Source organism: Acinonyx jubatus, chromosome B2, assembly GCF_027475565.1.
Source record: "Acinonyx jubatus isolate Ajub_Pintada_27869175 chromosome B2, VMU_Ajub_asm_v1.0, whole genome shotgun sequence".
Classification (NCBI taxonomy): Eukaryota; Metazoa; Chordata; class Mammalia; order Carnivora; family Felidae; genus Acinonyx; species Acinonyx jubatus.
In genome coordinates, this window is record NC_069385.1 from 26,988,651 (window position 1) to 27,003,079 (window position 14,429).

A 14,429-nucleotide genomic window follows, 5' to 3' on the forward strand; every position below is an offset into this window, starting at 1 on the left:
GTTACAGGGTTTGTTAATTTACAAAGTTGCCGATGAGGGCGGTTTCTCCCCACCACTGTGCAGCAGCCCTGCGCCTGGTGCCGGGCCTGGAACACAGCAGGTGTTCACATGGTGAAACGTTGAGAGAAACAGGTTAAGTGATAACAAGAGAAGAAGGAACACATGACACGCACTGGGTGTTAAGGGAACCGTTTTCAGACTTCTAGAAAGACAATCTTACAAAAAAGTGACATAAACATTGACAAATGTAGACGGCTCTATGGGAAGAATTGGTGGCTGGGGGTGGGGGGTGCGCCCACCTTAATCCCTCTCACGATCCCTGGGATCCCTCCTTAAAACCTTGAACTCCCAAGGAAGCTGGATAACTCTTCCCAGGGAAATGGGACAATCCAGGCAAAGGAGAGATGGGAATGATTGCCCCACATAAGGGTCTAGGGGGAACTAGGATTTAATTTGGGGGGGGGGCGGGGAGGATCAGGCAGAATCTGACCCTGTTGACAGAGTGGTTGGAGCATGTGGGGCAGGAAAGCCTGAAGAGGAGAGCAGAAGCATAACTGATGGAACAAGAATTAGACCAAAAGCACAGGTGGATGGTTTAGCCTTAGGAAAAAGCATAGGGGCACCCGGGTGGCTCAGTCGGTTAAGCGTCCGGCTCAGGTCATGATTTCATGGTTCATGAGTTCAAGCCCCGCATCAGGCTCTGTGCTGACAGTGTGGAGACTGCCTGGGATTCTATCTCTCTGCCTCTCCCCCACTCGCTCGGTTTCTTTCTCAAAATAAATAAACTTTTTAAAAAAGCCCACACATAAATTTCCTATAAATAAGAGAAGAAAAACATCTCCATAGAAACGTTGACATAAGAGATATTTTGTAGTCGGTGCCAGCCACGTAATTACAACAACGGATTCATTGCTATGAGAAATATTCTCCGGATTTAGGGCTGAAAAATGTTTTAGTTTATAATTTATGGAAGAGAAGGGAAAAATGGGATATGCTGTGCTTGAATAGTACAAAATCCATTTTTAAACTTTAATTGTAATAAAGAAATTTTTTTAATGTTTATTTTTGAGAGAGACAGAGTGTGAGCAGGGGAAGGGCAGAGAGAGGGGGAGACACAGAATCCCAAGCAGCCTCCAGGCTCCGAGCCGTCAGCACAGAGCCGTCAGCACAGAGCCGTCAGCACAGAGCCGTCAGCACAGAGCCCGACGCGGGGCTCGAACCCACAAACCGTGAGATCATGACCTGAGCTGAAGTTGGATGCTTAACAGACTGAGCCACCCGGGGGCCCCGTTTTCAATCTTATCTCAGAGACACAGAGTGAGTGCAAGCCCTGCGATCATGACCTGAGCCAAAATCAAGAGTCGGATGCTCAACCAACTGAGCCGCCGAGGCACCACTCAACTTTTTTTATTGAACATGTTTCAGATCACAACTAAATGCCGGTCATCAGAAGTATGCTTCTCTTCTTTCAAATGGAATTTATTGCATAAGAGATGTCTATTTTATATAGAACTCTAGAGTAAATATTAGAAATATTTACCTCCTACCAGTAGAGGCTGGTACTGTGGATATTCTAGTGGGAGGGCTAGAAGGAGTCCTCCTGTTGGTTTTATTAAGTGAGCTGAAAAAGAAATTTAATTTCTTTTTGGCAAAAAAACAATAAATAATCAGTGCAAACAAATACCTTTGGAAAAATAATTGCCTGAGGTTTTGAAATTTTATATCCATAATAATTTCAAAGCCAGAAACCTAGCTTGTCTCGTATCAAAAATCACAACCTAAAAGGTGCAAAAGAATTTGATTTCTGTTCTCAGCTGAAGGTCACCTCTCTAGGCTTGAGAGCCGAACTGTTCCACACAGGATACCTCTTTAGCATTTTTATTGATAATAGCTAGAGGGGATAACATCCAAATGACATAAATTCAAGTCAAAAAAGGCCAACATGACTGTGATACAGCGAAGAAGGGTCAAGCAATAAGACACTTCCTGGACCCTCATAGAAATACCCACCCTCCAGAGCTGTGACTGCTTCTCATGTTTCTAGAAGACTCTCCCCTATTACCTGTGTATCTAGATAAAGCTTCAAGCATTAAAAGGCACCTTGGAAATAAGCTCAAATCACCATAGTTCTCTCCGGTAGAGATACTAGACCTGCATTTTACATGTCGGTACGTTGAATATCTACGCTAAGCAATGGTACTTCCTTTTTTCCCTCATTCAGTTTCTTTGCAGGGTTCATTTTTCTGAATCAACCACACTTCATTATTTCTATCAAGCAACTGGAAAGGACTGTTGTAGCCTGCGGTATAGTAAACCTTCTCATTGAAAACTTTTCCTTCTTCCCTCAACATGCTGGCTAATGTCAAAAGTTGTTCTTGATTCTTTTGAGCACTAGAGAATCCATCGAAAGACCTGCGAAGGAGAAAGCAAATAACCACGAATGAGGCTCATGCTGACATAAAGGTCAGTCTGAAGAGGCAAGCAGAAGCCGGTACTATTAAGTGCTGCTCCCAAGCTCCCCCCGCCCCCTCCCCCGCTGCCCCCCAGCATTCTCCTCTGGTGTCCATTCTCCAAGCGGCCTCACTGAGGAGACCCCGGAGGAGGCACGTGTCCCATCTGCTGGCAGGCAGATTTGGGACTTTCACCATTTCGTGCTCTAAGTCTTGCTTTTCAGACTAAGAAGCGTACAGGTGACCTGGGAAACTTGCTAAAATGCTGATTCAGAAAGTCTGGGGTGGGGCCCGGGCAACCGTGTTCCTAACAAGCTCCCAATAATGCTGATGCTGCTGGTCAGTGGTGACAATGAAAGCCCCTTAGAAGATTCCCTTTCAGACTTTCAGTTTGTTGTGGAATATTTCCCCTTTCTTCCTCTCCTGGGGAAAAGGGTAGGCTCTACATTACAGATGAGTATGATACAGTTTCGAATGTAACAATTTATAGAGGAACATTTAGGCAGCTCTTTATATCTAGCCCGAGAAGAGATTTAACAGAGACAGGATCAATATGCTTGGGAACACTGAGGATACGACTGACCCAGGAGTAAGGGATAGCCTCTGAGTTGGGTCTGGAATGGATGCAGTTGGCTGGAATGGATGGTCTTGCTGGGTAGAAAAAGGGAAAATGGAGAAGGATAAGAAAATGAACAGAAGTTCAAAAACACAAAGCATGTTCATAGTGAGCCACAAAATGAGCTCTGAAAGGTGAGTCAGAGCCAGAAAGAAGAGACTTGTATGTCATCCCAAGGCCTTCAGAGATTATTTGAAGGATGGTGAGCAGAAAAGTAACTTGATAGGATCTGGGAAAGACAGATGGAAAATAGACTGGAGGGAAGGAGCCAGTTAGGCGGTTGCTATGGGGATGGGGAAGAAAAGACAGGCAGAAGATTTATAAAAAGTGGGGAAAGAGAATAAAAGTTTAAGTATAGATTTTAAAGTATACAAACAAAAATGTCCTGAGGTTAAATTATGATGGTACATAGACCTAGCTGAGTTGCCAACATGTAAACACGATGAATTTGATTTTGAAGGTTAAGAATAGGAAACACAGAAAATGAAACATATTCCCATTATGCCTTCTGTAGCATAGGTTTTATTGTCAATGTGCCAATGGAACGATTGGTCCTACCATTCTTCAGCTAAGATGTAAGCTCTCAAGGGTACAAACCATGTCTATTTCATTCAACAATGTTCATCAGACACCTAGTATCTTTCAAATCCTCACTGAATGGTATAGGAATCGATGGATGTACATGTACATGAAATAAAACATTGAAGATAAATTGATAACACGGTTCTAATTTTCAGAATGCTGACTGATAATCATAACTCTGAACCACGTGTTGAGAAATATTTTGCTTCCTACATTTAATATTTCCTTAACCAAGAGCCAACTTTCAGTATGCTCTGCCAAAAGGGAACGGACTTTCGGATCCCATTTCTTCCTTGAAGTCAAGTTTTGAGCCCCCTAGTTAGAAATCATCTTTTGTTTTCTGAAGACACATTGTTCTACAGTGATCCATCCACAGCTTTACTCAGTACACAAACATCTGATTCCCTTCCCACGCACCTGCCCTTGCCAGGAGCTGCAGGGTATGAACATGTACCATGCTGCTGTGTTCTTGAGAAAGTTACAGTCTGTACGTAGATCATTATAACTGAGAATAATAGGAGAACAGAGTGGCTGGCTGATGGGAGAAACTGAGGAAGGCATCACAGATGAGGTACTATTTGATACAAGTCCCGAAGGGGAAAAGTGGATGCTCCAGGAAGAGGGGAAAGAGGAAGCTAGAGCTAGTAGGAAGACGATGTGTCTGTTTTAAGTATTTAACAGACATCAACTGATGTAATCGTCATGGCAACCCTATGAGACAGGTAGGCACTGTGACTATACACATCTTACAAAAGAAGAGCTTTAGGCAAAGAACATGTGAGTAAACCTGCCTGAGGTCACAGGTAAAGAGATGTGGCAGATCCCGGCCACGGCAATCAGACAACAAAAAGAAATTAAAATATATGCAAACTGGCAGGGAAGAAGTAAAACTTTCACTCTTTGCAGATGACAGGATACTATAGATAGAAAACCCGAAAGACTCCACCAAAACACTGCTAGAAAGGATAGAGGAATTCAGCAAAGTCGCAGGATATACAATCGACGTACAGAAATCAGTTGCATTTCTACACACCAATAATGAAGCAGAAGAAAGAGAAATTAAGGAATCAATCCCATTTACAACTGCGCCCGAAACAATACGATACCTAGGAATAAACCTAACCAAAGATATGAAAGACCTGTACTCTGAAAACTAAAAAATACCGATGAAAGAAACAGAGAAGACACAAAGAAATTGAAAGACATTCCATGCTCATGGACCGGAAGAAGAAATATTGTTAAAATGTCAATACTACCCAAAGCAATCTACACATGCGATGCAATCTCTATCAAAGTACCAACGACATCTGTCGCAGAGCCGGATCAAACAATCCTAAAATCTGTATGGAACCACAAAAGACCCTGAATAGCCACAGCGACCTTGAAAAAGAAAAAGCAAAGCTGGAGGCATCACAATTCCAGACTTCATGTTATATTACAAAGCCGTAGTGATCAAAACAGTATGGTACTGGCACAAAAACAGACACATAGATCAGTGGAACAGAATAAAAAACCCAGAAAGGAACTCACATTTATATGGTTAATTAGTCTTTGACAAAGAAGGAACAAATATCTAATGGAATATTGGACTGTGTCTTCAACAAATGGTGTTGGAAAACTGGACAGCAACATGCAAAAGAACGAAACTGGACCACTCTGTTTCACCATGCACAAAAATAAATTCAGAATGGGTTAAAGACCTAAATGTGAGACCTGAGGCCATAAAATCCTAGAAGAGAACACAGGCAGTCACTTCTTTGACATCACCTACAGCAACTTCTTTCTAGGTATGTCTCCTAAGGCAAGGGAAATAAAAGCAAAAACAAGCTATAGGGATTATGTCAAAATAAAAAACTTCTGCACAGCGAAAGAAACAATCAACAAAACTAAGAGGCAACCTATGGAATGGGAGAAGATATTTTCATATAAGATATCTGATAAAGGGTTAGTATCCAAATTATATAAAGCACTTATAAAACCCAACACCCCCAAAGCCAAACAATCCAATTTAAAAATGGGCAGAAAACATGCACAGAGCCCCACGTCGGGCTCTTCACTGACAGCATGGAGCCTGCTTGGATTCTCTCTCCTCCTCTCTCTGCCCCTCCCCAACTCACGTGGTCTCTCTCTTGCTCTCTCTCAAAATGAATAAATAAACATTAAAAAAAAAGAAAGAAAGAAAACACGAATAGACATTTCTCCAAAAAAGATATACAGATGGCCAATAGACACATGAAAAGATGCTCAACATCACTTAGCAGGGAAATGCAAATCAAAACTACAATGAGATATCACTTCACACCTGTCAGAATGGCTAAAATCAACAACACAAGAAACAACGGGTGTTGGCAAGGATGTGGAGAAAGGGGGACCCTCTTGTACTGCTGGTGGGAATGCAAACTGGTTCAGCCACTCTGGAAAACAGTATGGAGGTCCCTCAAAAAGTTAAAAAAGAACTACCCTACGATCCAACAACTGCACTACTAGGTATTTATTTACCCAAAGAATACAAAAATACTAGTTTGAAGGGATACATGCACCCTGATGTTTATAGCAGCATTATCTACAACAGCCAAAGCATGGAAACAGCCCAGCGTCCAGTGGCCATCAATTGGTGAATGGATAAAGAAGACGTGGTATATACATAATATGTGGTGTATACACACACACACACACACACACACACACACACACACACACACACACTGGAATATTACTCAGGCATAAAAAAGAATGAAATCTTGCCATCTGCAACAACATGGATGGAGCTAGAGAATATAATGCTAAATGAAATAAGCCAGAGAAAAACAAATACCATATGATTTCACTTATATGTAGAATTTAAGAAACAAAACATATGAGCAAAGGCACACACACACACACACACACACACCCAACAAGAAGCAAACCAAAAAACAAACTCTTACCAATAGAGAACAAACTGATGGTTTGGAGGTGGGTGGGGGGATGGGTTAAATAGGTGACTGGGACTGAGAAGGGCACTTGCTATGACGAGCACGGGGTAAAGTGCAGAAGTGCTGAATCACTGTATCATACACCTGAAACTAACATTACACTGTACGTTAACGAACTGGAACTTAAATCAGAACTTAAAAAGACAGAGAGAGAGATGGAAGAAATGGCCTGCTCAGTGAAGGGTGGGAAGGTCAGGGGAACATAACCAGTGGGGAGATGGGGTTGGGTCACGTGATAAAAGACATCGTGAACAATCTGAACTTCACCCTGAAGCAAGTGAAAGCCACGGAGATTTTTAGTGAAGTCCCAGGTTGGGGTTTATTGCTTTGCTGCTGCCGTAGTAAGGAAGATCAAGGACTCCAGTGTGGAGCGGGACAGGAAGACAAGGGCGGGCAGGTTGCTCCCAACAGCCGGGAGGCTGCTGAGGCGGAACACACGAGATCTGAGATGAATAAACATCCGAGCATCTGCGGGGGATCGGGCACTGTGCCAAGCACTAGGGTACACGAAGATGACTTGGATGTGGTTCCCGTAAGATGAGGTCCTGAGGAAGTCCCAGGGATGGAGGGAAGGGAACAGAATCATGGATCATTTCCAAGGAGAATGTACCAGATCTGGCAATCAGTTGTCAGGGAAGAGCGCGCTGCTGGTGGCCGTGGAGACCTCTGCTGGGGAGGCTGTCTGGCTGATGAGGCCCTTTTCTTTTCTTTTTTTTTAATAGCTCTTTATTTTATTTTTTCAATATATGAAATTTATTGTCAAATGAGGTCCTTTTCTGAGACAGCCACTAGAAGATCACTGCCCCTATAAACTGGCAATTGGGGGAAGGCTCATTTTTAGAGCTGTTGAGTTTAATCCCCACACCCTTCACATGGAAATGTCCAACAAGTAGAGAAATCAGGGCTAGAGACAATAGGAGAGTCACGGGACACAGGGAGTTAGAGCTTTGTAAACAGATCACCCAGAGTAAGTCTGTTCTGACATGAGGGTCAATGTGGAGCATTCTTGGGTGAGAGAGAGGAACAGGGTGAGAGAGAGGGACAGGTGAAAGAGAGGAACAGGACGAGACAAACGGCCAGAGAGTGACGTTCTCAGACTTAACAGGCTGTGTAAGTATCCAGAGAATAGATTAGTCAATATACAAAGTCCATATACGATACACAAAGGCTTCAGGGGTCACACGGGCAAGGACTGCCATCATATGACAAATGCAAGGGCACTGCCAAGGGTGGCAAGGGCAGTTTCAAGGAGATGGTGCGGTCTCTTCCAGACGGTGGTGTTCTGAGGAGTACATGGGAAACAGAGAAACAGATGCTTTTAGCAGGTTGGTGGTGACAAGAGGGACAGAATGGAATAAAGGGACTCCCATATGAGACTGTTATCACATTCCGTGTGTGCTTTTAAATTTCAACAGAGAGAATTGAAGGAATGCGTCAAACAGTTACTGCAAGTCTGAAACGGTACATAGGAACCACTCAACTAACAGAGGCAGTAACTGCAGGAAGCGGGTACCATCCCTTGGGCTGGAGAACGCAGGGAAGAGTCTGGGGCTCTCAGAACCTCGAAGCCGGGAGGAGGGGTACCGTGCACCATGTGTTAGGATTTTCGTACCGGTTTACCTCGATGGCAGGTAAGGGCAGTCTTGTGCTTTGAGAATGATGTGCATCGCGTCTTATTTGCGGAAGGTCTGTGACACAGACTCTTCATGACACGAAGTGATTATACCTTGCAAGAGACCCTTAGTAACATGTAAAACTAACCCAGCAGGAAAACACCACAAAATGCATCAGACCTCTTTTTTGTGCAAGGGCGAAAAGCCTACTGAAATTGCATAGGAGCTAAACTGAGTGCAGGCAAGGAAAACCGGCAGTCCGCAGGGCTCTAAACTGTCTACCACTTACCGGACGAACACGGTCATTTCTGCTCTGTCTTCAATGAAGACATCTGACTCTGAAGGCCTGGGCGGATCAGGTTGCTGTTCAGAGGGGATGTACAGGGAAACGGTAATGGTAGACTCGCTAAAAGGGCCTGAACCGGGCTCCACGTAGCTTGTCACTGGAGCGGTCATCTTTATTTTCATCTCTGGGCCATAAAATAATGAGTTTAAATACCATGAAAGGACCGTGAAAGCAGATTTAGTATCTGCATGGCTACTTCTAAAGACTGAATCTATTAATTTCTTTGATCTGAGTTTCCTGACTTACCTTATGCTACCGACATAAAATTTACCTTTGAGATAATTTGCATCTTTAAAAAATAAGGGCAAGGGGCGCCTGCGTGGCTCAGTCGGTTAAGTGTCAAACTCCTGAGTTCAGCTCAGGTCATGACCTCACAGTTTGTGAGTTTGAGCCCATGTCAGGCTCTGCACTATGTGCAGTCCGGGATTCTCTCTCTCTCCCTCTGTCTCTCTCTGCCCCTCCCCCACTCATGCTCACTCATGCACTCTCTCTCAAAATAATAATAATAAATAAGGGAAAATGATTCAATTATCCACTGGCCACATTAAGCACTTTCTGTACGATTAATATTTTTGGTTAATACATTCTAGTTTTAGGGATAGAAAGGAAAATTAGAGATCATAGAGTCCAGTCTATTTGTCACATTTTACAATTCAGAAACTGAGATCCCGTAGACTAAGTGAACTGGTAAAATATAAATAGCACCAGAGCCAGAACCAGATGTCTGGAGACCCTGGATCTTGTGTTCTTTGTACCTTCCTACCTCCTGATGACTCTTACCATAGCAGTCACCAAATTATCTGGAAGCATTCGCCATGAAAAGGACTTAACACTAGCTACACAGAGGCCCAGTTCATCCGGCAGAAACAGACAAGAACAGAGGCTGAAAAGCACTACCCAGTACTACCCTCCTCTAGACTCTGCTAAGGGCCCCGAGCAGAGTCCCTGTCTTCACACTTTAAGTCTTTCATGATCTCATTATTTTTCTAAAGTATATTTCTTTAGTAAGCTAAAACGCAAGAATAAGCCTGGGCACTCAGCCACTATATTATATATATATATAAAATTATAAGGTAAATTGTCTTCACCTTTCTCATTTTTGCCTTGAATGTAGCTGTTCAGCTTCGTAAAACCAGTTTGGATGGCTGAATCCCAGTCCATAGACTCAACGGAAGTGCTGACCCATTTGGCTGGTCCATAATGTCGGATCTCGTAACTTCCGGGCTAAAATAGAACAGAGGAAACTTGGGAAGCAATTCTAAAAAGGCAGGACGTTGAGAGGCAACAGAACAGGTGACTTGGTCTCGGGTCCACCAGGATTGCCCTTGATCTCAGGACCTGCGCCCCGCTGGGATGGGCGTCTGGTTCTGGTTCCTTAGAACCGGGCAGGGCCCCTCCCCTGAGGCTCCCATCCTTGGATTTGAGCCGCTGGAGGCCTCGGCCCCACACGCAGGGGTGGGGGAGTCGGTCGGCTCTATTCTCGTTGAGACCGAGCATCTGTTACGTCCCCTGGGCCGGGAGGGTCCCACTGCGGCTAATTCGTTTTTCTTTTTTAACCTCAAGAGAAGTGAAGATGTAGCCACAGATTACGGCTAACCGACCGAATTTCCCCATCTGGGCAGCATTTCCCCATCTGGGGGCCCAGACGACTTCAAAAATTGTACTTTTTACTAAAATCTGTGGGACCCGCCGGCCCCACCGCAAATCAGCCGGCGCGCTCCGGCCCGCACCCTCCGCGCCCGTGGGAGGCGCCTACCTGGGGGCCCGCGTCCTCCGGGGCCGTCCAGCCCGGCGTCTCCACGGACTGGGCCGCCGCGCGCTCGGCTGTCGCGGGGTCCGGCTCCAGCACCTCGGCCATGGGCGGCGCCGACGCTCCGGGGAGACAGGCTGGCGAGCGGGGCCAGGAAGGGGCCGCTCCGGGGCCGCTCCGGGCCGCCCCGCTGCGTGTGCGCGCCGCGCCCGCCTGCCCCCGAGTCCCCGCCCCCGCGCTGCCCCGCGCCCCGGTCACCGCGTCGACGCGCGTCCCTCCTCCCCTCGGTGCCGGGGACCCGCGTCCGCGGGAGCCGCCCCGGCCTGGGCCGGGAGGGGGCGCTGCGTCCGCGGGAGCCCGGATTCCCACCCGAGCTGCTCCCGCCGGGGCCGCGCCCCCCTTGTCGGATTCCCTCCGCAGGGGTGAGGGCCGGGGTCCGGATTGCAGGGTCCGCTTAGGCCCGGCTTCCTTTCGGACTCCCTCCCTCGCCCTTGCTTTTTAAGTTAACAGGCGCGCCAAGGTGTCCACTGTGGGAGCGGGGCGGTGGAGGACAAAGCAACTGGCTTTCGGGGTTTCTGGTGTAACCGGTTCGGGAAGGTCTCCGCGGCTCCACCCGCGCTGGGAGCCGGTCCTGCAGACCTGGCTGCTCCCGGGGAGCGGCGGGAGCGCCGGCCAGCACCCTAGGTGCACTCCGCGAAGGCGGGAGGGAGCCTGCCCTCCCAGGGCGACGGTGGGCTGGCGCCTACCGGCTCCAACCTCGCCTGTGTCTGCTGGCACCCCGTGGGCCCAGGGCTCCATGCGCGAGTTGGAAAGGGGCCCGGCCAGGGGCGTGAGGCCCTCCTCACACCTAGACGGTGTCCAAGGTGCCAGACAGCCATCAGGGTCCCTCGCAGGAGGAGGCAGATGGCGCCCCAGTCGTGCCTGGAGACGGTCTTCAAGTGTCCTTGTTTACTGACCTTTCCTTGAAATGACCCCCAAACCTCTAAGTCGTTCCAACTAGAACTTTCAGGCTGGGGAGAGGGAGGTGAAAGGGGAACAGAGAAATGGGGGGGGGGGTACAGCCACAGGACTCTAGTGCCTTTAAAACAAACGTTTTGTTAGATTCATTCTTTATTTTTTTTCTAAGAGATTTATTGAGATGGAAATCACATACCATAAAATCCACCCGTTTAATGCGTACCATTCAGTGGTTTTTAGTATATTTACAGTTATGCAACCACCACTACAATCAACCTTAGAGCATTGTTATCACCTCTCCCCATCCCCCAAACCCCAAATTCTTTAGCTGTCTCTCCCCAGTGCCCCATCCCCAGCCCTAGGCCACTACTAATCTGTCCTCTGTCTCTGTAGGTTTGCCTTTTCTGGCCTTTCAAATAAACGAAATAGTGCTTCGTCTGAATCTGTGAGGCTGCCGTAACAAAACACCGCAGACTGGTGGCTCATAAACAACAGAAACTTCTTTCTCACTGTTCTGGAGGCTGGAAGTCACAGATCAGGACGCCAGAGAGTTACCTGAGGCCCTTCTGGTGGCAGACTGCTGCTGGTGTCCTCACAAGGTGGAAGGAGCAAGGCAGCTTTCTCTGGCCTCTTTTCTAAGGACACTAACCCTGTTCGTGAAGGGTCTGCCCTCCTGACCTAATCACCTCCCAAAGGCCCCACCTCCTAATACCATCACACTGAGCATTTGGTTTTCAAAATGGGAGTTTCGGGGAGATGCAAACCTACAGACCATAGCAGAGAGCACGTGGTCCTTTATGACGGGCTTGTCTCACTCGGCAAAATATTTCAAGTTTCATCCATTCGTGTTGTAGCATGTTTCAGTACTGCATTCCTTTTTGGGGCTGACAAATATTCCACTGGAAAATATTTTTCATCGGTGGATGGGCATTTGAATCGTTGCAAACCACCCTCCTCTAGAAGGCCCTCTAAAGGCCCTCCTCTAAAGGCCCTGAGCAGAGTCCCTGTCTTTACACATTAAGTCTTTCATGATCTCATTATTTTTCTCTTCCAAAGCACATTTCTTTAATAAGCTAAAAACGCAAGAGTAAGCCAGCCCCTGGCAATCACTAAGTTACTTTCCATCTCCGTGGCTCTGCCTATTGTGGGCATTTCACATAAGCGGAGTAGAATGTGTGTTTTGTGGCTGACTTCTTTCTCTTAGTGTAATGTTTTCAAGAGTCATCCGTGTTGTAGCATGTGCTAGTATTTCGTTCTTTTTTATTGTCGGATAATATCCCATTGTACGGTTCTGCTTGCAAAGCAATTGATGTTCTCTTTTTTCTTTTCTCCCTCCCTGCCCTAACAAGTGTGCAGTGGCCTGTGGATAACATCAAATATGTTATTATGCCGACCTAAGTTTGAATTATTTAGTGAAGGCTAAATAATGAGTTTTGACTGTTTCTTAAAAAACAGCCCGTTGCTTTTAACCTATATAACGTGTGATCCACTGTGTAGGTGACTTTGCAAAGTCGGGAATACAATTTCGCTTTGCAGAAAATTTTGAGAGAAAAAGGAAATAGTTTACATTGTTGTTTAAGAAATCTGTTGTTCTTCTCCTCTGCAGAGTACCTTTTACAGTTCTCAGTGCCTTTTCTAAGGGGGGAGCCTTTTATTTATAGAAAAACAGATGTTCATTTAATTTGGAGACGTTCATTTAATAGGGTGTGGAAGGTACAATTAATGAAGGTAACAGCAGGTGACTCTGCTGAGTTATTTATAGTTATAAGGTGATAATTAGTCGTGTAAAAGAACAGAAGGAGGGAAAGAAAAGGATTTATTTCCAAATAATAGGATGTCAATTAGAACGAATTTAATGACATTCAGAAGGCTCAAGTTTTATGCTCATATGTCAGAATAAGCCAGCTAGTTTTCTTCTTGATTAATTATGGTAAAATTGTTCTATTAGCTCATACATAAAGATCTCATTTTTAAGCAATCGCGACACCCAGTGTGGGGCTCGAACTCGCAACCCCAAGATCAAGAGTCGCATGCTCCATCGACTGAGTCAGCAGGGCGCTCCTATTAGCTCATATTTAATCAATGTTGGTATGACACTGTGAAGGAGATGTTCTAGTTAAGCTTTGGGGCACAGGTGGCGCCCCGTGTCTCGGTTCTACCAGCAGGTGTCTCCCTTCACCCCAGCACACGGGGAGAGAGCCCTGCGGGGCCCTGCAGCATAATCACAGCCAATTCTCATTACTGGCAGCAGCTTGGTTCTATAACGTCATCACGAACATTGAATTACTGAATACTAAACTCTTGCTTCTAGAGGAAATACAGAGTTAGGTTCCTGTGAGCCTGTGGTCCCTTGTCTTCTAGGTGTTCTTGTATAAAGATATCTTATTTAATAGAGATTGTTGATTCATTAACACTGAACTCACAACCAACAACACTCGAACTCATGCTTAAATGAAGCTTGTATAACACGCATACTGTCTCCAAAAGGCACATCCCAGCTTTCCTGCACGGAGGCACAGGAGACGGCACTTCAGCACTGTGTTTGGGGCCATTTTAAGCAACAAAATCCACAAGAAGCACAAAACTGTGAAAAACATAGCACTACCCAGACTGCAGAAAGGACACTTGTTTACTGCGTGAGAGCTGAAACCAGAAGGCTGAGCTCCGCCGTATTGGGCCTCAGCTGGGAGCGTGTGCATCCAGGCTCCCAACTTCTCACCCCTCTCCTCTCCACGTGCAGATGCCCACTAGTGACCAAGAAAGTGCTGTGAGTATTGATTTGGGATTACAAATACATACCAACAAGTGGGTGACTGCAAATACAGAATCTGTGAATCGTGAAGATCAACTAAAGGCTTCCTGCAGTAAGTTACACGAGTGACTTCCATTCATATTTCACTGATGGAAGCAAACCATAGGGCCTTGATGAACCTCAAGGAGGTGGGAAAGGACAATCCCGCTGTGGTCTCAAAGAACTCAAATAGTTGAGAGAAGCACTCATGTTCATTATTGATATCATTGGGTCGTTCACTGATTGTTCCATACTTGGGGCAGATTTCACTCCCAAAAGAAGTTGCAATATCATCTCCTATCCAACATGCCGTTCTTATCATGTGACTTTGATGCCTCCCCACTCCCAC

General features: G+C 46.0%; 1 protein-coding gene across 2 annotated transcripts; it reads right to left on the minus strand.

Annotated features, from left to right (window-relative positions):
• Window positions 1-1,369: 1,369 nt before the first annotated feature.
• On the minus strand, window positions 1,370-11,325 carry HEBP2 (heme binding protein 2). 2 transcript variants are annotated; one of them, XM_053222193.1, is made up of 4 exons: window positions 11,178-11,325; window positions 9,671-9,806; window positions 8,526-8,706; window positions 1,370-2,412 (listed from the first exon to the last, which is right to left on the minus strand). In XM_053222193.1, exons 1-4 carry the CDS (start codon window positions 11,208-11,210, stop codon window positions 2,214-2,216), a joined length of 549 nt encoding a protein of 182 aa, XP_053078168.1. In that variant the 5' UTR covers window positions 11,211-11,325; the 3' UTR covers window positions 1,370-2,213. The 2 variants fall into 2 exon arrangements, with proteins under 2 accessions (XP_053078168.1, XP_026912580.1); XM_027056779.2 differs by lacking the exon at window positions 11,178-11,325 and adding an exon at window positions 10,339-10,569.
• Between the last annotated feature and the right edge of the window lie 3,104 nt (window positions 11,326-14,429).

Coding starts and splice junctions, on each gene's coding strand:
- HEBP2 (XM_027056779.2), bottom strand. CDS start 10,440: ATGGCCGAGGTGCTGGAGCCGGACCCCGCGACAGCCGAGCGCGCGGCG. Junction 9,807..10,338: donor CGGAGGACGCGGGCCCCCAG/GTAGGCGCCTCC, acceptor GTTCTATTTTAG/CCCGGAAGTTACGAGATCCG. Junction 2,413..8,525: donor GAAATGACCGTGTTCGTCCG/GTAAGTGGTAGA, acceptor TCTCCTTCGCAG/GTCTTTCGATGGATTCTCTA.